This window comes from Asterias amurensis, chromosome 7 (assembly GCF_032118995.1).
Source record: "Asterias amurensis chromosome 7, ASM3211899v1".
Classification (NCBI taxonomy): Eukaryota; Metazoa; Echinodermata; class Asteroidea; order Forcipulatida; family Asteriidae; genus Asterias; species Asterias amurensis.
Window position 1 is genome coordinate 6,003,855 of NC_092654.1, and position 25,150 is coordinate 6,029,004.

Consider the following 25,150-nt stretch of genomic DNA (forward strand, 5'->3'; position numbering starts at 1 on the left):
AGAAATGTCATTGTTTTAACTCTTCACGGAGGTGAGCATAGTTAAATACTTAATTTATGCTGTTTTATGCTGTCTTAATAGAAGTTTCATAAGGGTTCAGACAAAACATTCCTATCAGTTGTCGCCCGACGTCCGCGGATATTCGGATATTAAAAGAATATCCGGTTACCTGGTTGTAATTACAGAACTATCCGGTTTATAAATAGGTATTCGCGCCCTATGCGGATATCCGGTTTAGAAAAAAAAGGCATTCGCGGTTATGAATAGGAAAACCTATTCGCCGTTAACCGGATATTCGAATAACTCGCCCAGGCCTAGGGGATATGTCAATCAATTCAAGCTTCGCAACTATGCGTTTTCTTGCGGACAATCGACATCGAGGGGAATAATAAAAACTATAAAACAAAAAAAAATGAAAACAAAATAACAAAGAGTTGTTCGGGCTTAATGCCCAAACACCTAAAAACCATCTCTGCCCTCACAGGTACCCATTTTTACCCTGGGTAAAGAGAAGCAATTATAGTAATTCAACTCTGGTCCTATCCCCCACACTCGCTATGGAAAATGCACCTTCTCAATCGCCACACCCACTCTCTGGAACAATCTTCCCGTCCACATCCCTGCCTCCACTACACTGGACTCATTTAAAACCCCTCTCAAAACACACTTATTTAAATCCATCTAAGCTGTTCAAATTCTGCTATTTCATCCCACGTTAAATTGTCATTTTTGTTTGTTAACATACACTTCTTGTAGCAGAGCTTAGAAACCTGGTATTAAGCACTATATAAATGCATGTTATTATTATTAGAAGTAAAGCATCTTGCTCATGGCCCGGGACTCAACAAACAACAAATAACTGTCAGAATGCATTTTTTACCTGTGGAAGACTGAATCCCACTGTTCCAGCTTGGATGCTCTGATGTGTGGCGACACTGAAAACATATCTAGAGCTTGGTGCAGTTTTCACCTCAATGTGGCTATAAAAAAAAAGTAATCACAAGGCATTTAAAATTTTAAATGAAGGGACCAACTGGAATCACATGTTTATTTCAAGCAGGGTTTTAACATCAAATAATTTAGTTAGAACTATGTATTATTTTTTAGGGGTTTAGACCCTACAGTCAATAATCCATATTGGCTTCATTAGTAAAAATGTGTTTTTTCCTCTTTGTATTTTGGGTGGTATAGCCATTCATCAATACCCTGTTCTGACATCAGTAAAAATGGTTATTTTAGAAAATTCATACATATTTGTATAAGTTGTTCCCACATAAATAAGCAGAAATATATGTAGCTTTTGTTTTTATCCAGATTTTTATTTGTAAGATGTTTGGGCAAAGAAAAACAAACACCTTCAGTTTTTGCTTTTTGGTTTTCAGTCTATTTTAATTTATGTGTTTTTACACTCCACCTGGTGGACCACCTCCCACAAAACAAAGACACAACTCTTAAAGGTCACACAACCTTCAAACAAAATGCTCCCAAGCAACCTTCTCCAATTGAAACATCATGTAATAATTAGTACCTTCCCGTATTCCTAAAGTTTTACACTCATCTTGTATTTGTGAAGAAGAAAAAAACGGGGGGGGGGGGGGGGGGGGGGGGGGGGGAATTCTTAAAAACGTAAAAACTTCCAGAAACACGAGGGCCTTTGACCGATGGTGGCAGCAAACATATTGCCAAAAGAAGTGACGTAGCGGGACGTGTGGTTTTCTTTGGGTTTTTTTCAGGTTTATTCGCTGGCGCCTGCACGTGACCCGGAAACAGCAATGGTCTGGTTGCGGACTCACGCTGGCTGAGCTTCTCGTTGTGCGTATAGTCTGGTATCAAACACACAGCTTGGAGAAGCGAATGTCTAACACATCTTTACTGCTCTTTTAAACAAAAATCGTTTTCCTAATTGCCATGAGACCAGCCATGCAGACTGACCCCATCTTTAGTTGTACACTTGGTCGGCATTGCCAGAAAAACGCAAAAAAAACAACACTTTTTTTTAAACGTACAAACTCACGACTTGGACTTGAATGTACTTTTCACGTGTGTTTACTCTACACATCAAGGCAAAATCTGCCTCGATTTATGTCACAAAAGGGGTGGGCGGAGTCAACCCCCAAACAACTGTATCTATTTTTTAAACATATAAATCGTTACAAACAATCACTAAACAAATTGTTTTATTGTTACTAAACATATACACTTTTATGTTTGAAAAAATAAAAATTCTATTTCTAGGTGATTTTAAATATACAATGTTTGAAATGGTGAATGTTATTTGTACGATTTTTGGGGGTCTTTAACAAAATTAGATCCTTACTAGTTGATCACACCGTTTTTAGTGGTGTCAAGTAGACGTCATTAGGCATTGAACTACATTGGATCAAATACAAACGGTACAGTGCTTTGACATTTTTTATGTAAGACGCTATAATAAAAATAAATTATTATTATCATTAAATATAGGTTTTTGTTCCTCCAGATCTAGTTGGCTGAAGTGGATGAAGCAGCCATGAGACTGCAAAGGATGTCGGGAGTAGAAGCCTGAGAAGTGGATCCCACAGTCCAGAGGTACCTTGTTACGTTCGACCAACTCACAAGGTTTAACACCATAAATCGGTACGCATGACAGACTAATACATAAATGGAATTACCAAAACAATGGCCGCTGCGATGGCCAACCGGAATTTTTCACCGTGGTCGTCGCCAACCCGCTTTCGAAAAGGTACCAGAACAGATGTATTGGCGGGATGTATAATTCGCCGTCTACACCATTTAAAGAAATGGATACTCTCCGAGTGAACACCCCTTCCGGATCGGGCGGTGACCTCCGCAGCTCGTCTTGAGAGGCCCGCTGCTTTGAGGGATCTCTAGACAGCGCCCAGCGCGTCAGGTGCAGGGCCTCCAGAGCCGGATGAAACACTATGGATCCGGGCTGGTACATAAGGTCCGGTCGCTGCGGGAGGACCATCGGCCTGTGCACCAGGAGCCTGACCAGCCAAGGGAACCAGGGCTGTGGTGGCCAGATTGGGGCGATCAAGAGAAACTTGCAGTGATCCTGCTCGATCCCGATCAGCACCCGCGGAATGAGGAAGATGGCGTATAGGCGTTTGCCGGCACACTGTCCCAGTGCATGGCCAGTGCGTCGATCTGCCAAGCCTCGGGGTTGGGACCCCTGGCACAGTACATTGTAGATCGGCAGCTGATTGTTCGCCAGAGAGGCAAACAAGTCCACGTGAGGCCAGTCGATCAGCAGAAAGAGCGACTGGGCCACCCAGGGGCGGAGGGACCACTCTGTTGGGATAATACGACCTGGGGAAAAGGGTCAGCTATATGCACCAAATGACCAATGGAGTAAATCCCAAATCAGTGCACACAGCTGAGCTGACCGGGTGCCCCCCTGGTGGTTGCAATTCGCCACAACTGTTAAATTCTACCGACTAAAGACAGTTTGCTAAAAATCAATTTGAGGCAAACATTTGTGCTTCAAATATTTTGTTACCGCTAGACAGTCAGGCAGGCTTGTCGGGGGACCTGTGTGCTCAATCTCTCACCTGTCTGGCCCTGGCATTTGTTTTATTGCCTCGCCATTTCGTCCAAATGACCCCTAGGGCGGTGCATGCTTCGCATTCCTTGCTAGCCGGTCTGTGCTGGCTCACAGACATAAAGAACCTATAGACGGACAGTAGGGGGCGCCAAACTGTAATTTTGTACTTTCTCAAACCGTGGGCGGAAGTGAATTTACGTCGCGCTTTTTTGCACACTTTTACGTCTCGAGAGAAAATGCCACCACTTCAAAGGGAATTTCGCTTAATTTGAAATGAGATTTTCACATGTAAAATAGTTTGTAAAATAAACAAATGAACTTAAGGAATCCCCCAGAATAAAACAATCCGTAAAATAATTTTATTTAGGTTTAAAAAGAAAGATTTTTGGTCTCCTTTCGAAATACCAAATGTCCAGAAAGAGACAGTATACTTTTCTTAAAAAGTTGCTCTCTGCAATTAAACGCCTCACTCCCCAACCATAGAAAAAGTATGTGTCCTTCCTCCATGAGTCAAGGTATCGCCCACAACAGATCACAAAATATTAAACTCTCAGAAAAAAATTATGTTTACAGCTAGAAAGTCGAGTCACTTTATTTACTTATCCAAGACTGAAACAAAATTGCCAGAATTTCCCAACTCTTACATTGTACGTTTCAATGAACAACTTTTTTTTTTAAACCTCAGAATGAAGCATTATGAGCATTCCATATTGCCGATTACAGTGGATAGGCATTGAGGTTTAACCATTAAAGACGTCGTTTCTACAACTTCATTTCCAAGAAATAATCCACTGAACTCACATTATAAAGCAAGTCCTCACTTCGAAAAAACTATGGGGCGACTCTTTTGTACATTGGGCATCGCGGATAGCTGTGAGAGATGCTTCACTCATCCAGCTTGAAGGTGCAGTGGTTCGGAAGGCGGGGACTCCAGATTGATCAGTTTGGGGAATTTCTGCAGCACATGTGACCTCGCGAGAACTCAAACCTAGACGCCATCATCCTTCATGTGGGATTAAATGCCCTCGGCATAGACCAGCGGGCGTAGCCGATTATCGTGCAGTTTCGCGACGCATATCAAAGATGAGCATTTTTATTATCTTGAATTGGGAAGAAAAATATAGAAATCAACATACCATAAATCCACAATCGAAATGATCGATCTTTTAGCCAGTTTGCTTGTAATGGGCATATTTAACTGCAATTTTTGCGATGAAAAGTGCGAGGCTGGGGACAAAATGACCAATCAACGACGATTTAACAAGACCGCACGGCAGCGGTTGCAATGAATTAACCAATAGCGGTAGAGCTATTATCATGTTCACGAGGTCATGACCTCTGTACAACGTTGGAGACGAACAACAACCCAGACTCCGTCGTGGTGTGAGAAAAAACATGTCACAAAAAAGTGTCTTTGTGCATTTGTCTAGCGTTGAAACGAAAGCTTTTCCATTTTCGGAAAAGAGTTGAAGACATTTCTTTGCATGTATTTGAAGAAGGAAAAGAATTGGAGTAGGGTCAAGTGTGAATATGTCACCAAAGCTTTGGCAATCGCTAGCCCAAATTACGGACACGTACATTTGTAAAACACGACAATGGACAACTGTCACAGACGGAAGGTCGGTAAGATCCTCCGATCTCTATCACAGTTAACGTCAAGACATAAGTACCTTTTTCAACTTAAATTTTAAAATATCGGAACCTTATCGTATTTATGTTTTAGTATTGATTAATTTCCCTGTTGTTCATTCATAATGATTGTTGCCAAGCTTTCACAGTGTGACTAGACTAGGCCTATGACATGAGTCTTTATTTTATGACAGTTTCAATCAGTCTCAATCCTGTCAATCTGTCAATATGATTTAATGATTCTGAATATTATTTTGTCCGGTTACTCACTGACTGTCTCTCTAACCATCTGATCATGCTGTTTTGGCTGTATAAAATACATAGATCCTTGCGATAATATCAGGGGAAAAAATGCTTATAAATTGTTACTAGATCTACATTCCAATCGGAAAATGAAACAATTTTTAAAATTTGTTTGTATGAAACACCCCAGTTGATTAGAAACCAGTTTAATTGTTTTTCTGAAGGTCGATGTCCATTCGGGAATGATGCAGCTAGAGATGTGTTTGACATGGCTGGCCCGCTGTCAACTCACAAAATGTGGCTAGTTTAACATTCTTGTGACAATACCACCATGACTTTAATTTTATTTTTTTCTCAACAGACTGTGTTCAGGTGAACTTTCAACTAAAAAGGTGTTCGACTGGTTATATTACTAGCAGAATTTATCATAGGCGACTGCGTCAAACGACCAAACATGCCCACTATACACTCAATGGATGCTGGCTGATGAGGACATGTTCAGAGTTGAGGAGTTTGTCCCCACATGTGTAAGGACAACATTGTGCTGATGTTATTTTAACATTGCCAGGTAACTATGAAGTTTTATCTGTGTTTTTATCTTTGATGTGTATACTACAAAGTATGCGTTCAATTTTAATAAATGCAAACCGATTCAATATAAACTGGTACAAGTTCATGAACTTATTTGTCGTTGTTTCATGATAGATGTACAATATGTAATTATTGGTGCAAAAAACAAACAGCTGAATTTCCATTATATAATTGAAAATAATAATTTAAAAAGGGAATTTATTTAAAACAATTTTGTTTATGTATCTTTTAAAATGACAGATCGTAACCTCTTTTTAACGAGATTCATAATTCAAATTGAGATAATTATTTATCTTCATGTAAACAGATGAGTAAAGCTATAGTAAAAACCTAAAACCACAAATAAATAATGTCGGTCTCTATTAACTACTTACTTTCAAAGTTTACTGATTTTTTTTTTTTTTGATAGTTCTTTGAAGATTCAATGCAAAAGCAGGTGAAAAAAGGGAAATTTTTCTTCACTTGAAATAAATTGTTCACTGAACAAATTATTACTAGATGGATTCTTCATACTTGATGAACAGAGTATCATGTTAGGGCAGAGATTGTCCATGCAGACAAAGGACATTGAGTATTTGTTTTTGTTTTTTTGATAGTTACAAAATATTCAGAACTCATTCACCTTTCAAGTACAGCTTCCCATTTCTTGATTTTTAACTTTAATGATGCACTTCGCACTTTATTTCCATAAAAGATAATACCCAACTGAATTGAAGATATTTTGGCGGCGATCATTGCGATGACAGTTTGGCCGTAATTCATTGTTTACACCTCAATAGTCCCCAGGTGTGTTCGTTCAGCTGTTACAATTTGCTACTTTGGGGTCTTTGTTAAATGTATTATAACTATGGTATTCTGCCGTTGACAGGACGAACCGTATTTTAGACACTTTGGCTTAATTTGCCAACAACCGGGAAATATGAGATGTTTATTTAACTGTGCTATATTTGCTTTAATTTCAAGTTCCTTTGTAGACCTTTTATTTTAACGCTTCTGGTTTCGTAGTACAGCCTCGTCCGAGACCTGTATGCAGTAGTAGTTTTCGTGACCTCGGATTTAAACTACTGCCAGAGGTCAGTTTTGCTATTGGTTGATTCACTGTTGTTGATTTCGTGGATTTCTTTGCAATCTGCCATAAATCAGTTTGGCTTTAATTGCTTGATTTATTACTTATTGATTCGCAGGTTAAGCGACTATTGGGAATCACTTTAAACACATTTTAGATGATCTTGCAGATTGCAGGCAACTGCCGGAGATCAGGTTAAGTTTTATAAAATACAAGCATTTTGTTATGTCTTAGCTCATTGTAGCATAAACAAATAAAAGGCTGCTCAGGCCACTCTGCTGATCAAACAAAGTGTTTCCTTGTCGAATGTGGTAATAATTGGTGTTGTTAAAGAACTAACATGCCCACTTGTAATGTTTACAATAAAACTCACGAACATATCTTTATTTATTGTACCCACACTTTGGAGGCTTGGAACTTTGTGGAAAGACTGCTCAGAAGATTAATCTGGTAACAAACACTATCACTTGAATGACTCTAATATAATTTTAGGTTATGATTTGGAACCAGTTCAGGCTATTGTCGTAGCTTAACTGCTCAGGCTGATCTGGTATATAAGATGCAAAAAGGTGTTCAACAGTTATTCCAGACGAGCACAATAATTGACATCATCATTCACTTAAAAAGATCCTTGAATTAGTTTCTTTGTATGGAAAAGACCAGATTGAGCCCAGACTCTGTCAAAACTATTTACACAAGAAATAATGCGTTGTGCCTTACACCATTAATGATGATGTCAAGTTTGATTATTAATTGCCTTTTACCTTGATGTTTATCGGAATAAAAGTGCTTATAAATGCAGGGTGGGCGTTTCATTCTCAACATTGGCCAATCACAGGGGCGATTGAGAATGACGTAGCAATCATGCCACGTCCATGTGTTATAGGCCTACGCTGTACGCTGAGCAGTGTGTGGTGGTGTACATGTTAGTAGGATGGTATAATAATTTATGCGATGCCGGACAGTACGGCTACCCTACTGGGCTACCGGTGCCGGACAAGCATCGCTCGGTACGATGTTGGTTGACCATGTACAGTGTAATGGTTGAACAACTGAGGAGGGGTTCATTATAACACCAGGACTAGCATCAGAAGTACAAGAGGTAGATTTGTCCCTGAAGTTGATGTACTAAGTGTAATGTTGAAGTAGTTGTTGTCGAATGGCAAGAGTAAGTTTGATGAAATTGATCGTGTATCGTATTCAGTTGTTGTTCAGCAGGCACACTGTCTCATATGTTTCGACCCTCACAATCACATTATTATTTTTGATGCCAAACTTTAAATCACATGTACCGAGAGAAACGTTATATATATAAATAATAATATGTCTATATTAAAGACAAAATAAACAGCTGGGTTTTATCTCATAAAACCAAACATGGCTAGTGTGAAATGGAGAAAACAGATGAAGGGTTTGTGCTTCAAGGGGTTGGGGGTGTGGTGTACTGTCATGCCTTACAATACAATCTCAGAATTCTAACCAAGTACACCTGGATACTTTTTGAACCTTTCTCAAACACATTCCACACGTACTTGATGTATGGTCCAATTTTCTACCTTCTATTTCTACATCATGCTTGATGCATTAAGCGCGGAAGTCAAGCTTCTGTAGTTGTACTATGATGTACTGTTGCAAATTTCCAGGTGACTTACAGTAAACAACCTGCTGGACCGAGTAGGGATTTCTCTCTCGCCCGGCACCATTACCATATTTTAAAACAGCCATATTTTAAAACAGCCACAGCCACGTACATAAACAAGCCTAGGCTTGTTCACGTATGTCGACGAGCACGTGCGAGTGCTTGCAGAATGTTGTGATTGACATCGCAGCGAGAGTTAATAGGTCAATCAGCAACCAATGAGAACGGGTTTTTAGTAAACATTAGTATAATGAGCTCCGCCCTTAGTTTTGGCAGATACATCAGTATGTGTACATACTCTGTACACGTATTATATGCACGCTTTGTGTTATTTGTGTTATGTATGTGGGCATGCAGGTCGCGGCTCTGGCTGGAGCGCCTTGATCAAGGCTAGCATCCATATGGAAATGTTAAACATTCTTTTTGTAACAAAGATGTGTTTGAATTCAGTAAACCTCACTCTATTTGGTACTACTACAATGCCGTCAGAGCAGCTGTACATGGCCCCGTATTCGATTGGGTGTTGTTCTTTAATCCAAAATCAACTTTGTCTTCACAGGTCAGTGATCCTCGAAGAGCCCTCAAAACTCCTCGCTTCCCTGTAATTTCTTGCGAGCGGTTACGTGCACAGGGTTTGGCTTTTCCAGGGGGTAGAATTTCCCCTTGATAAAACTCAATAAACTCGCCCTCGCTCATCTCGCTCGAACGTTTTTAAAATACTTCCTCGAGATCATCACTGTAGGATCTAGTACCATAATTTTTGGATTATAAACCGCACGGCGTATAAACCGCACTTCCCCAAAATATACAAAAAACTATTTAGGTGTCGGCGTATATGCCGCGCAGCGTATAAACCGCGACCAAAATATATAAAAAAACATGAAAAACTAACCTCAAAACACGGAAGTGAAGTACGCAAACCTGAAGCGTTTACGGGTGATCTCACACTATCAGTCCTAAATTATACTTTTTTTCCATCAACAACCCTTTTCAAGAATTTGCAATTTGATGATCGGTTGTGTTGACCATGTTTTGTGAACTTCTTTGGCAACAAAATCTCCGTGAATCAAAGATCGGTCGACAACGCACACCGAGAAACAGTGGATCCACAACAGATTGCAACGGCGGACGGACGGACGTAGCGTGTGTGTAGTATCCTGCAGCGTGCACATTATGCACATGTACACATGCGAGTTCACAAAGCTAGTAATCTGTTAATTGCGCTGCTCAATTTTGAGATTGCACAACAGATGTTGGGGGCACCGTATTGAGCGATGTTCACAGACGGGTTGCGCTACGCCCTCGCATTTGCGCCGCCTGGAAATGCGCTAAAATTCCCACATGTTCAATGTTACTGGACTCAACAATCAGGGCGGTTTGAAAACGTTTTGTTTGATCCCCCTGGCGCGGCATAGTTCTTTGTGTAATCCATTCACCATTCTGCTGTTGCGGTGTGCGTGGTTGAGCTGAAGAAACCGCTGGCTGACACGAGTGTAGCCTGGATGTCTGACATAGATCGTGGGATAAATAAACAGGGGACCAGTCTATTTCGCTGAGACACGAGTATAGCCTGAATGTCTGACGTCAGCATGTAGAGATCACTAGGATAAATAGACAGGCACCAGTCTAGTTTTACCCGAGTTGCGCTGAAAGGGGGAGCTGAGGGTGGTTCATAAACGTTTTACAAAGGAAACACGGAATACATGTACAATTGTGGTGGGATTTTCAACAGGATTTTGTCATCACACAGGCAGGTTTTTGTTTTCGTTTATGAAAAAAAAACATTATAAATTTAGAATATTTTACAAACGATCTTTCTTTTAAAATATTCTGTTTTTTTTCTCATAAATATTTATACGTCGGCCTACAAGCCGCCCGGGAAATAAACCTCAGGAGTTCTAAAAAATGTCAAAATCAACGTATAAACCGCGATTATAATCCGAAAATTACGGTAGTGGGCAATTCTCTGGAATGTGAAACTTTTTTGAAAAAAAATGAAGTTGCTGATAATAACTTTTTGTCGTTTGTTTTTAATAAAGCACTACCTGAAGTTTCTTGAACAAAATTTTGTTTTCTTTTTTTACAAGCGGCCATCCCTAATTTGCATAAATTAACACAAAGTTTATTTTTATTTTGAAAAATGTTTTTTTATCCCTAAATTGACAAGGGGAATTATTGGCATTCACTTTAATCAAATAAAAATTTATCTGATTTGCGGAGTGCCTTTGACTTGAATTCGATTAATTTTGAATCAAATGTGAAAAAGAAATTCTAAGAATTAGTCAGTACTCAGTAATTAAAGACAGTGGACACTATTGGTAATTGTCAAAGACCAGTCTTCTCACCTGGTGTATCTCAACATATAAATACATAAAATAACAAACCTGTGAAAATTTGAGGTAATCGGTCGTAGGAGTTACGAGATAATAATGAAAGAAAAACCACCCTTGTCAAACGAAGTTGTGTGATTTCTGATGCTTGATTCCGAGACCTCAAGTTCTAAACTTGAGGTCTCAAAATCAAATTCGTGAAAAATTACTTCTTTCTCGAACACTACGTCACTTCAGAGAGAGCTCTTTCTGACAATGTTGTATACTATCAACCTCTCCCCATTACTCGTAATCAAGAAAGGTTTTATAATGATAATTATTTTTAGTAAATTATAATACCAATAGTGTCCACTGCCTTTAACGAAGAAATTAGCGACTTTCTATGTCACACACATAACAGAAATATAAGTTTGTACTACAAATTCAGCACTGCTTTAATAATGTTCAAACTTATGTCAAAAGCTACATGTACATAGTTTTGCCAGGCCTATCTGAATACAAAACAGAATGCACAATAAATTCACACACTATTAATTAATGGCGATAAATAATGTGTCACATACGTAACTAGTTACGTGTATGACCTCTTTGTTACGTGTGTGACAGCATGCTCACATGCATGTCCCTGTATACACAAGGTACATGTATGCGCTGTGACGCACACCCAGGTGAATAAACCTTACAGTGTCACTTTGGGCCACATTTTTGACCTACACTTGTGAGAGGGGTACAACAAAGACCTAGCCAACATGTTTTGACAAAGGGGGAGGGACATGACCCGAAGTGGATTTAAATTTACTCTCTTTCTCTCTGACATTGGTATGCCATTGCATTTGTGTACATTTTTTTTTGTAAAGCTTGTTTTTTTTAAATTTAAATTGTTCCAAACAAAAATATAATGTTGTTTCAATACATTTGTTTGAATCCATTATATTATTCACTAATTTACACACAAATCATTTCTGACACAGAGGCAAGTGCTAAACATTGTTGATTTACTTGATTGTCGGTTGCCTCAGTGCATTGAAGCATAGGGCGTCACACACGTAATGGACCATAATGTCACACACAGAACCCAACCTAATCGATTATTTTAAGTGTTTAGATATGATTGACCTTAGAATTGATTAAGGGAATCAATGTGTGGTGAAGAGGCCTGGTTCTTGATAATTTACCGAGACGAAGTCGAGGTAAATTATCAAGAACCAGGCCTTGGCGGGTTTAAACCACTAGTTGAAAACCAATTCACCACACTTTGATTCCCATTCATAAATACCTTTTTGGTCAAAAAACATCAACACTTTTGGTCAATATATAAAATAAATGCAAAAATTATAATTGTTCAATGATTTCTTTCAACACAACACCCCTCCAGCTATGAAATGGTAAGGCCATCCGCCGCCCTCAGCAATTCCTTATAAGGGAATGCTGTGCGCGTCGCGAGTCGCGCGTATCGCGTGATGTGGCACAACTGTCCCGGCCATTGCTCTCGACCAATAGGAATGAAGAAACTGTGTAGTAAGCACAGGTACAAGCTCACATTTCACGCCCATGTTTCAACACTTTTTACTGGTCATAAACAAAGGTTTATACACACCCCTGTGACGCGCTCTCCACCAATAGAAATAGCGAACTGTCTGAGGTATTTATGAATGTGTCATTATACTGACTGGGATTGAAAGTCCCCCCACAAGAAATATGAGTCTTTCAGCAATTTCAAACTCACAATTTTAGAAAAAACAAATATGTTTGTCATGAAAATTTTCGTCTCATGATCACTGATCACATTATTTTCATGACATTGTTTTACTCATTTCTCAAAAACTACAGCACCTCAGCATATAATATTTTCAGGGAAGCTTTCTACTATCATTATCTATAAACTGTGTAAGTTTTGTGTACATCTGTTGACATTGTGTTTTTTGTCCTACAAAAAGTACATAGACTCTTTAATTATAATTATTGTTATTTATGAATAAATAACCTGAGTACACAGGTATTATTTTAGGCCTAAAGACAGAGGACAGATATAAAGTAGAGAATTTCCCATTTTGTTGTCACACACGTAACACGAGAATGGCCCTACATGTAGTGCGGTATATAAACAGCACAGTCCTCACTGCCACATCCACAGTTCAAAAGGGCCTTCTGTTTGTCTTAAAAATCATGTAAGCAGTTACGTATCTTTAGTGGCTCAAATAGGGCACTTAAAGGCAGCGGACACTATTGGTAATTACTCAAAATAATTATTAGCATAAAACCATACTTGGTAGCGATTAATGGGGAGAGGTTGATAGTATAAAACATTGTGAGAAACGGCTCCCTCTGAAGTAACGTAGTTTTTGAGAAAGAAATAGATTTCTACGAATTTGATTTGAGACCTCAGAACTAAATTTTGAGGTCTCGAAATCAAGCATCTGAAAGCACACAACTACATGTAACAAAGGTGTTTTCATCATTATCTCGCAACTTCAAAGACCAGTTGAGCTCAAACTTTTAGAGGTTTGTTATTTTATGTATAAATGTTACACAAAGTGGGAAGACTGGTCTTTGACAAACAATATTGTCCAATGTCTTTAAATGTTTAACCGTTACAAATCCTTCTAATTGATCAATTTATGACAGGGGGCCTAACTGGTGTAAAACTGCATTTCAAAAAAGTTAAACCTAGCAGATGATACCTTACCTTGTTCCCTCAAAATCAACAGAAGAGACAATAGCACAATTTGAGAAGGAAAGTTCATCTGTGGGACAACGCACAGCTTTCATTTTCTGAATCTGAAAAATAAAACACATTGATTGGTAAGTTTTCAATTAAAAACTGATTCTTAAAAAGGATTTTACAAGAACTAAAGCACTTTGTTAAACTTCCCATAGCATTTCTCGCGTACAAGCTGTGGCCATTGGTGTTGAAGCCCAGCGAAGGTAAATGAGCTATCCATGCAAGGCACTATTATTATTGGTATAAAAATAAGTCTGATGAATAAACAAGTTGTTTTTTCAGGTCATGAATATGAGTGGCTTAGATGCAGACCGGCTGGCTGTCCCAGAAAAGTAAATTTTCAACTCATGAACGCTTCATGTTTCGACCTTCAAGAAAGACTACCTAGAGTTGAAATGTCAGGCTAGTAAAGTTCCTATTTAATACATGTCACTGTGGCATCTTCTTTGAAATGTGGACAATTTTACAACCTCAAATGTCATTTTTCAAAAAATTATTTTTGACCTATACAAAAAAATATTATAAATATTTGAAATAATTGTGTACATTAGCTAACCAATAAGCATCCATTAGTGCACATGGGGTGACCTCTCATTTGTAAAACGAGTTGTGGATGGGTTGTGGTTTGTGTAATATGATCCCATTGTGGTCTGCAGTTCGGCGGCAGGCGTATTTTTTTTTCCTAGGACGAACGTGGGCAGTTAACATAAAATGGGCGTGTTTTTGCCCGAAAATACTCGCGCGCATGCACATACTTTAGTGATGACCGCAAGAGACCTTGGGCCACAGCCCCTGGTGGTGGTATGTGGAATGAAAATAGTTGTGGCATAGAGGAAAAATAAATGGGGACCACACAACCTGCTTTTCTTCTACTATCGCTTCACACAATGACGTACATGTACTGCAGGTTGTGATGAACCAGTCTATCCCATTTCTTCCTCCATGGTCTAACCATGGAGATATATCCATCCATGGTCTACAAAAAAGCAATTATTTTCAAACTGGACACATTTGGTGATTATTGCCGAAGACCAGTATTTTCACTTGATGTATCCCAACATGCATAAAATAATTTTCTTAATTGCCCTCCCTCCCCCTCCCAACCCTATCCAAACATATTTTATCGGGCAATCAAGACTTGGCAATGGTAGCAAGCGCGACGCATTTTATGGACAAAAGGTAGAGTACAAGTTGTACTAAAAATACGCAGTTGTACATGGTACATGGTACTAACTATACATGTACATTGTACATGTAATGTATGTCGAGGAAGATTTTCTCCACAGAATAAACTAGGTTATTAGGGCTGAGGTAGCTGGTGCCTAAGGTGACTCCGTCGATGACTCAAAAGTCTGATTCGTGAGCCACATACTCTCAGGCAGATGTCACAGGTTGTAGTTAAGGGGAGGGTTGAACCATGGAGATGTCTCTCACGTTCCCTCTCCTTTCGCTGCTGATGACGCTTAGCTGTTGCCTGAGCTAGTCGATTCATTTCAAAACTAGCCGTGCCTCTGTGCAACAGTTGCCGCATGTCCATGATGCTCGATCTACTGTCAGGTTAACATGTTTGCGTGTATGCATGTATGCGTGTATGTACATGTTATGCGTGAGTGTATTTCAACAACTATTATTACGTCGAAGTACGCATGTGCATGGGAAAATGTATAGTTAACTACGCCCATTTATGTAAATTGCCCACGTTCGTCCTAGGAAAAAAAAATACGCCGGCGGCAGGGCGGCACACAAGGCTCCCACACAGGGGAGGTAATTGATACATTGTGTTACTTCTGCAGTGTCTGTGGGAGACCGCCTGGGCGCTAGAGTAGTTTGATGGGTTTTTTTTCAAAAGAAACCCTGTATGGATCAATTGTGGAATCATGTGGTTGTTTCTGGGACTTTATGTTTTTTTAAACAGCCCTTCGTGGTTGCAAGACGTCTCAATTAGGGAAGACATCAAGATACTTCATCAAAACCACGATTTGCCTATAATTCGATTAACAAGAAATCAAGACGATACGATAATCTTCTAAGAAATGGTAATGCGATTTTCGATTATATCGAGATATCGCCCAAGCTTATCTTGAACGTTAGTAAATACCTCACATTAGTTTCTTCACGAGCATAAGATTGCACAGAAAAACATGTGCCATTAAAAAACCCATTAACTTTGATTTCCATGGGTATGTTAACCGTAGCAAGTTTTTGCCTAGTCCCTGCTAACATACTTAGTTTTGGTAGTGTTCAAAATGAGTCTATTTCTTTTTAACCACACGCTAACTCTATCCAGGTCAGCATTAAGACCAGTTTCGATTTCAGCTGAATTCGTACTGCTGTACATAATTGTAGTGTCGTCAGCATACATAATTACTTGACCTATAGTTACAGAATTGGGAAGATCGTTTACAAACAATGTGAATAATTGCGGCCCCAAAATTGAGCCCTGTGGCACACCTAACTGGATGCTGGCTGGTTTAGAAATATTGTTACCAATGCAGACACTTTGAAGTCTGTCCTGTAAGTAGTTGGCGAACCAAGACGGAGCCGAATCAGAGATTCCGTAAGCTGAAAGTTTAATGTAAGCAGTAGATTGTGGTCGACAGTATCAAAAGCTTTTTTGAGGTCTAAAAAAACAATGCCTGTCAAACGGCCATGATCCATCTGCTTGTACAAGAAGTCAGTGAATGCTAAACATTCCATCATCACAGTTGCCCGGCCACTATACACCTCAGGAAGAAATGAACTTAAACGGGCAAGTCCAAAGTTTGAGATTTTTAAATCTTTTTCAAGGGAGGACTAAGTTTGCTTAAACAAATTCAACCAGCACTCCATAAATCCAAACTCCCAACTGTGGTCTCATTACATTGTGATGGTGGAGATTGAGATCCAGGACTCGGAAAGACAGATACTTGATCACCAATCTGGGAGCTTTTTCTGCAATGCTGCCGTCCCCATCATCTATGACCACAGTAACTTTGATCGATAGGGATGTGTTCATCTGGCAGATATGAAACTCCTCAAGAAGACAGAGATGTTGATGATATTTAGAAGCTTTCATAACAAACCGTAAGATTTGATGTGTTCCGACTAAACCAAACCTTTGCGAAGATGATGACACAGACTCTGATATTGTGAGATAGATACCACTGGTATCTTTGACAACCAAAGACATTGCACCAGTTGATGTGGTTAAGTGATCTTCTAACAACTCCAGATCAAGGAACGCAGTATATAATAACCATCTGGAAGCACCGTCTGCTTCAAGAAACTGATGGTTTTAGTGACGCCCTGAAGAAAACATTACTCACAAACTTTCTCTGATCTGTACAATGCAAATGTTTCAACCAAACGAATTATGTACGGTACAAAAGCCTATTAAAACGGACAAAAAGTTACTGCAACAATTGCTCAATGCTGCCACTGGAACCTACTACCTGGCCTGATCGCTAGATTGGAGAGGGCTCCACCAAGGCAGTGACACAGTCAAAGAGAATGGGAAAGAAAAAGCCAAAAAGAAAAAGTTCATCGATCGATGTATGGGCTATTGAACAAACCTAATCTCAAGTTATTGTCGGACGTTTTTGTAGAAAGGGCAAGGGTCTACTGGAAAGATGATGAATAGTACAGGCTGGGGTTCCCTTATGTTACGGAAGCCATGGTCCTTTAGGAGAGATGACGTTTTTCAGGTGAAGAAATGTCACTTTTGTGTGTTCAAAAGCGACAGAAACTTGGAAAGAAATGCACATTAATTACCCAATACTTGCAGTAACTGAGAGACTTGCCAACCTGTGAGGCAGCTTACATGCTCTCACATGATGCGACACAGCCTCTCCTACATGACAATTGGGAAAAGACAGTCTCCGAAAAGCAAAGTTAATATGTGTCAAGGGAATCGGCCGTAATGGAGAACTTGTTCTCATTGAGCAGTTTGGTAACACGTGTGCACCTTGGTATAAAATTATCAACCTTGTCAGGCTCCAACTCTTTGGTAAATAAGGCGAAGAAGTGTCTGGAGATGTTACCGCCAACAAGAGATGCACTGAAACTTCACACAGCATAAACAAGGAATACATGGACGTCTCATTTCTCACACTGACACAGACACACATGAGCTTAAAAGAAAGAGTGGGGTTACCTGCAAGACTACCCCTATCTCAGATGCTTGATTTGAGCTAGTTTTATCAGGGCACAAATCTTGGAAAGATTGGGAGTGTTAAAATAACTTTGATACAAACATGCATTTTTTGAGCACATCAAACTATACAACTACTATATCAAACTAATTGCATGAATCAGCATACGCATTTCTTGTTTCAATTTCCCAATGAGGAAGGTGTAATATGAATTTAGTTAAAACTAAAAACTGCCTTGGTATATTGACCTTTCACCAAAAAGTTGTTTTCAAACATATATGCACTGCTGGGATAGAAAGTGCAAAACCACTGTAATATGCTCAAGATACGCACTTTTTGAGAAAATTGCAATTTAAGATTTAATTTTCCTATGAGTTTGTGTACAAGACAAAGGATTAACTCATAATTTCACAGACTTGGCATGTCATTTTGATGATGAAACTATTTTTTTATGGCTAGATCTGCCGCCTGGGGTAAAATTAGGCGAAAAAACAAAAATACATTAAATTTTGACATTTTTGGCACTTTTTGACCTCAATATGACTTTACACGAAGGTGGTATTTGAGATTTTTTTTTTCTCGAAAGACTGCCTGGTTACATTAACCTTTAAAAAAAAATTGTTTGAAACATATAAATGCACCATTGGGTGCAAAAAAGCTGGTATACTAAAAATGTACACTTTTTAAGACAATCACTCTTTTACGTTTTGCTTTGCTATACGTTTGTGTACAAGGCCAAAGTTTATTCGTTAATTACATACGTTTGACATATCAACATTAACTTAAAAATACATTTTATGGATAGATCTATTACTTGGGGTCAAATTTTGTGAAAATTTAAAAAATGCTAATTTTTTGCCTTATTTGAAATTTTGACCTTAAAATGAGTCGTTAAGACCCCACATGAAGGTGGTATTTGAATTATTTTTTTTCTCAAAAACTGGCTGGGTACATTTACCTTTCAAAAAAAGTTGTTTGAAACCAATATATACACCAATGAGGATGGGAAGTGCAAAAACAATTGGTGTACTCAAAATGCACCCTTTTCAAGATAATCACACTTTTACACTTCGTTTTGCTATACATTTGTGCACAAGGTCAAAGTTTATACGTTAATTACATAGGTTTGTCGTATCAACATAAAGTTAAAAATACATTTTATGGATAGATCTATCAAATGTGAATAAATTTGACACAAATTTTGAAAATATTGATTTTTGACCTTTTTTGACCTTTTTACCCCAAAATGACCTTAAAATTCAAAATCAAGCTGGGCATCCACCCTAATCGTCTTCCCGAGCCCATGATCCATACATCTAGCATGGATGCCAGCCATTAACAAACTATGCCGTCCAAAGTGTAATTTTACACTTTGGCTGGCCTACTATAAATATATAGTTATTATATAAGGAATTAAATCTCAGTGTCTGTGTTGATAGATCGTTGGGCCGCGGTTTAACGCCGGTGCTTACACCCAGATGGTCAGCAGTTCGAATCCCCCGGGAATCTCGACGAAATAAATATTATAATGCATACATTTTACTCTTTTTTTTACAATAAGAAATATGTACCTACTTTAAAACAATCAGTACATGTTCTTTTTTCCCAAATTTTTGGAAAAATAAAACGTTCCTGATTTTGTCCTCGCACATGGGTGTGTAGATGGAGGAAGTTGGTTCTTCGATTTATTACGAAGCATCTAGTTATAGCTACGAGGTAGAAACATAAATAGCGCTATTTTTGCAGTTTTTCGCTCTATGTATGTTGTCAATCAAAGTGCCAGCCTTTTCTTTCTAAACCTTATCACTGAAGACAAACCTATGTGAAACATACAAACTTGTTTCTTTACTTATTTGGCTTCGATCAAAGGCATCATGTACACGTACGACTACGAGTAAAAGGCATCATGTACGAGTAAAAGTAGACCATGCATGGACGAATACACCTGCCTGAGATTTGCAAGTTTACACGGCATACACATTTTATAAATGACCATAGAAATGGTAGCCTACTATCAATGCATGTAAAAATTTGTATAAAGATGTAGTGTTTAAGTGTACGTGTAATTTTAACTTTTGAGTGTAAAGAGTAATTTTTCAGATCCTTTAGTTGTTTGTAGTATTTTTATTATATTGGTTTCATTATTTTATAATTATTTGTTTTAGGATTTATTGGGGAATCTAGGCCTATAAGTTTTTGTTTTCTTGTATGCTTTTCGTTTTGAGGAATGCCAATTCATATTGCGCTTTATCTTCCAGTATGCGCTAATCCACCAATCAGATGCTCGAACTACTAGGGGATAAAAACATTTATCTTCAAGTACGCGCTAATCCTCCAATCAGATTTGCAGAATGGAGTGGTGATAAAAACCTATATTGCACAGCTAATATCACTACCTGCGTCTTGTGTGTTCTATGTCACGCGCCAAGTTTGCTTGAAGAGAAATCTGTTATCACACGCGTGCTTGTGGAAATACGGAAAATATAGCGCGTCTGCGTCCCATAATAATATCCAACTCGGCCTTCGGCCTCGTTGGATATGGGACGCAGAAGCGCTATATTTTTCCGTATTCCACTCGCGCTTGTGTGATAACTTATCATATACTACTTTCTCTGTTTTTATTACACAGTGCGTATTGTGAGTGTCAATGCTTCATGCTCCGTATACGGACAGTGCAAAAATTACATTCTAAACTTGGTGTGCATGCTGTTTGTCGCGAAATAACGTTCTGAAATTTAAAACTTTACCCTTTGCAGGTGAGACTGGAAGATAAATCCGGTCGAGTTGGATATGGGACGCAGAAGCGCTATATTTTTCCGTAATCCACAAGCACGCGTGTGATAACTTAGAATATAAATACTGTTTTATTATTCTTATTATTAGTTAACAATTTTCACAATCTCTATCAACAAGCGTACTGGTTACGAGTGAAAGATGAGTGGAATCGCTACTAAGGCGAAATGGTTGCAAAACGACAAAAAATTATTCAGAATAAGCAAATGATTTCCGAATAAGCGACATAATTCAGACTAAGCGAACTGATTCCAAATCAGCGAAGTGATTCTGAGTACACAAATTGATTCATTCACATTTTTTTATTAGTAAAAAATTGAAATGGACTATCATTCATGTATCTTGTGGTGAAACATTTATATCCTCGCTTATTTGCATTCTTATAGCTCTGGAAAGCTAGCCAGATATTTGACACTAGCACACAGTAAGCGGAGAAAGGTGAGCGTCAGTACCGACCCCTGTGGCACAGAGTACATGTAGTTCACAACAACAGCGTCTGATATCGCGGTGCCAATGTATGGGGAGTTCTATTGAAGAGATACGATTTGCACCAAGCTAGGGCTGTGTCCTCTATGCCAAGGTGATCTGGAGCCAGGAGAGAAGCATGTTGTGATCCACATTGTCAAAAACAGCACTCAAGTCTAGCAGGACTAGTGCTGTTAGGTTACCATTGTCCATTGCAGAAAGAAGATCGTTGCTCACACGAACTAGTGCAGCTTCTGTCCCATGGAAAGGCTTGTACATGCTCACTGGAAAACGTCTGACAGCTTGAAAGCATGAATGTGATCAGAAATGCGTGATGAGACTTCTCGTTCGATGACTTTTCCAAGATATTTTAAGTTTGCAACTGGTCTGTAGTTTTTTAATACCTCCTTGTCCAGGTTTGGTTTTTTGATGAGCGGCCTGATGTAGGAAACTTTGAGGCTATCGGGAAACAAACGGAACTGAGAGTTTCGTTGACAAGATTAGTGATGTAGGGTACAAATATATCAATGTTTTGCTTTATCATGGATGTTGAAACTGGATCCAGGTCGCAGGATTTTGAAGGAGATTTCATAATAACCCTTTGAATCTCAGCAACAGTGGCAGGCTTAAACACAAATAGTCTACACTCTGGTTGAAGTTGTGGCAATGTCTGTGGCACGTTGTAAGGGACTGATGTTTTTAATAAAGCACTACCTGAAGTTTCTTGAACAACATTTTTTTTTTTTTTTACAAGCGGCCATCCCTAATTTGCATTAATTAACATAAAGTTGATTTTAATTTTGAAAAACTGTTTTTTTATCCCTAAATTGACTGGGGAATTATTGTCATTCACTCTTTTAACAACAAACATTTATCTGGTTTGCTGAGTGCCTTTGACTTGAATTAGATTAATTTTAAAACCAAATGTAAAATTTTCTTTCTAAGAGTTAGTCAGTAATTAACGAAGAAATTAGTGACTTTCCATGTCACACATATGGATGAAGTTTGTACTACAAAATAACCACTGCTTTAATAATGTTCAAACTTTATGTCAAAAGCTAGTTTTGCCAGGCCTATCTAATACAAAACAGACTGCACAAAAAATTCACACACTATTAATTAATGGCCTTAATTAATGTGTCACACACCTAACTAGTTGCATGTGTGACCTCTTTGTTACGTGTGTGACGGCATGCTACATTGTGTAACATGCATGTCCCTCAATACACAAGGTATGCGCTGTGACGCACACCCAGGTAAATAAACCTCGTGTTACTTTGGGCCACATTTTTTACCTACACTTGTGAGAGGGGTACAACAAAGACCTAGCCAACATGTTTTGACAAAGGGGGAGGGACATGACCCGAAGTGGATTTAAATTTACTCTCTTTCTCTCTGACATTGGTATGCCATTGCATTTGTGTACATTTTGTTTTGTAAAGCTTGTTTTTTTTTAATTTAAATTGTTCCAAACAAAAATATAATGTTGTTTCAATACATTTGTTTGAATCCATTATATTATTCATTAATTTACACACAAATCATTTCTGACACAGAGGCAAGTGCTAAACATTGTTGATTTACTTGATTGTTGATTGCCTCAGTGCATTAAAGCATCTAGGGCGTCACACATGTAACAGACCATAATGTCACACCCGTAACCCAACCTAATCACAGAAAATGATTATTTAAAATGTTAGATATGATTGACCATAAAATTTATTGTGTCATTTTACTGACTGTAAATGAAAGTCCCCCACAAGAAGTTTAAGTCTTTCAGCAATTCCAAACTGAAGTTTAAGTCTTTCAGCAATTCCAAACTCACAGACTTTTTAGAAAGAAAATTTTGGTACAAAAACCTGCTTTTGTCTGACGTCACACATGTAACAAACCTTTATTTGGCCTCTGACCCAAAATGAAAAAGTAAAACAATTTTTTTTTCATTATTAAACTAAGGTTAGTTAATTAATGTTATTTATGAATTAAAAAAGTACACAGGTATCATTTTAAAGAGAGAGGACAGATATAAAGTAGAGAAATTCCCATTTTTTTGTCACACACGTAACCCGAGAATGGCTCTGTAGTACAATACGAAAGTGTAAGACCACCAGGGCTAGGGATTCAGCTAATTAGTCTGGTAGAAACACAACAATCGATGGGGTTAATAGTTATAACTGGCAGTTTTGGCCTTCTAGTTTCCCTGCCGCTAGGACTTGAGTGTTTAGAAGAAAAAGCGGCATAGAAAGGGACCCCGTAATGACGTTTCAAAACAAGTGCGTGAATTTATGTGATGCAAAATGTATGCCAAAAAAATGGGGTCGTTTGCAGACGACGACCTCCTTTGTGCTTCGATGGCGTTCTACAGGCTTGAAATTCTCCTCTCCGGTTGGCTATAAGTCATAACATCGGACAAATCAAAATAAAGCTCAAAGTTGTTCTTGGTTCTGTTAATTAATTAAACTAAAATTCTATCTCAAGTCTTCAGTGCGTGAATATAGGGCACATGACCATATCCTCCTCTTGCCAGTTTTCACAGTATTATGCCTTTTTCTTTGAATTGGGAAAAAAATAATGATGCAATATCAACCGATGCCCTAATTATCTTCATTTATTCATATTAAGTATGCAAACATAAATTAAAACTTGATGGACATTGAAATTTTCTCCAACACACCGATCTTCAATGACTTCAACTAGTCCCATTTGTTTGGAGTTTTTCCTGTTTTCAATGCAAACGAGAAAGAATGGTTTCCCGGTGAAGCCATACACGGAAGAAATATCTGCAGTGACTGTAAGTGTTCTGTGAGACTCTGTGTATGACTCTATAGCCAGCAATTGTCTTAATTTTATTCACAATATTTTTCATGACATTTTAAAAATTACCATGGTAATTTGCAAAAAATAAAAAAATAAAAATTACATAAAAAGTGTGAATAATTATTTGCTTTTAAATCCGATTTTTATTTATTTTTAATAAAAATGTTCCCCCTTAATATTTATATTAAAGCGTCAAAATAAAAAGTGGTAATTGAATCACCAAGCTGATGTTTAAAATTTAATATTTATAATAATATTGATACAAGGGTTAAAAAGAAACCTCAAAAAACAATGTTAGGCACATGGCTTCTTTAAGCCTAGTATTTTTCCAGAATGCTCAGCAGAATGTTCAGTCACATGATTTGATCGTGAATTGTGAATTGAAATAGTGTTTGATGAAACTTTTTCGGTGGGCAATTTTTTTTATATGGCCTCAATATTATGACATATTTTTGTACCTTGTAGAAATGCCTAAAATACCAAACTTTTTGCATTTAAGTGCAAATAACCAGTGCAGTGGTGGAGCCTTACGTGTTTCTAGTTTTTGGTAAAGAGAGAGGAGACTCTTTGCTTGGAAAATAAAACCAAAATTGATGTATCTAGGGACTGTTTCCATCACGCACAGAGAAGTAAAAGATTTGCCACGATTTTAGGGACACCTTAAAAACAGGACCTCCTTCGATACAAGTGCAACTAACCAGTGGAGCCTTACATTTACAAAAATACATGGTTCTACTTCTAAGTGTTTGTCAAAGGAGTGGAGACTCTTTTTGCTTGGCAAGTCAAACCACAAACATTTTATCTAGGGACTGTTTACATCGCGCACAGAGAGGTAAAAGATTTGCCTAGATTTTAGGGACACCTTGAAAATGGGACGCCCTAAATGAATGACTGACTGATGTTAACATAAGGTTTATCGCAAATAGCAAAATAATACCGTATGCTTGTCCGCCATTTTAAAAACCACTCGCCAACACCTCAGAAGTATCCTGGTGTCATGTGTTTTCAGTAGGATAACAGAAAAATTGTTCACAATCAAAAACTAAATTTTTTTTTTTTCAAATCATCTATCCAATTTTTTAACAATAACACTTACACTTCATGGTGTGTTGAAATTTTTCAAATTTTGGTTTTACGTTGCGAGAGACAGTCCGCCATTAAAAGTGCTTGTGCATGCACGA

At 38.2% G+C, this 25,150-nt stretch overlaps 1 protein-coding gene across 2 annotated transcripts in view; it reads right to left on the reverse strand.

Moving 5' to 3' along the window:
* The window catches only part of LOC139939476 (vesicle-fusing ATPase-like), a 220,769-nt gene that overhangs the window by 193,084 nt on the left and 2,535 nt on the right, over positions 1 to 25,150 (reverse strand). Inside the window, exons 1-2 of one of the 2 annotated variants that reach the window (XM_071935430.1) lie at positions 4,346 to 4,520; positions 881 to 980 (exon numbers count right to left, since the gene is read on the reverse strand). In XM_071935430.1, coding sequence (XP_071791531.1) covers positions 881 to 980; positions 4,346 to 4,437 — 192 coding nt within the window. In that variant the 5' untranslated portion in view covers positions 4,438 to 4,520. Of the gene's footprint in view, positions 1 to 880; positions 981 to 4,345; positions 4,521 to 13,728; positions 13,821 to 25,150 lie in introns of those variants that run through there. The other variant, XM_071935429.1, reaches the window with a different exon arrangement.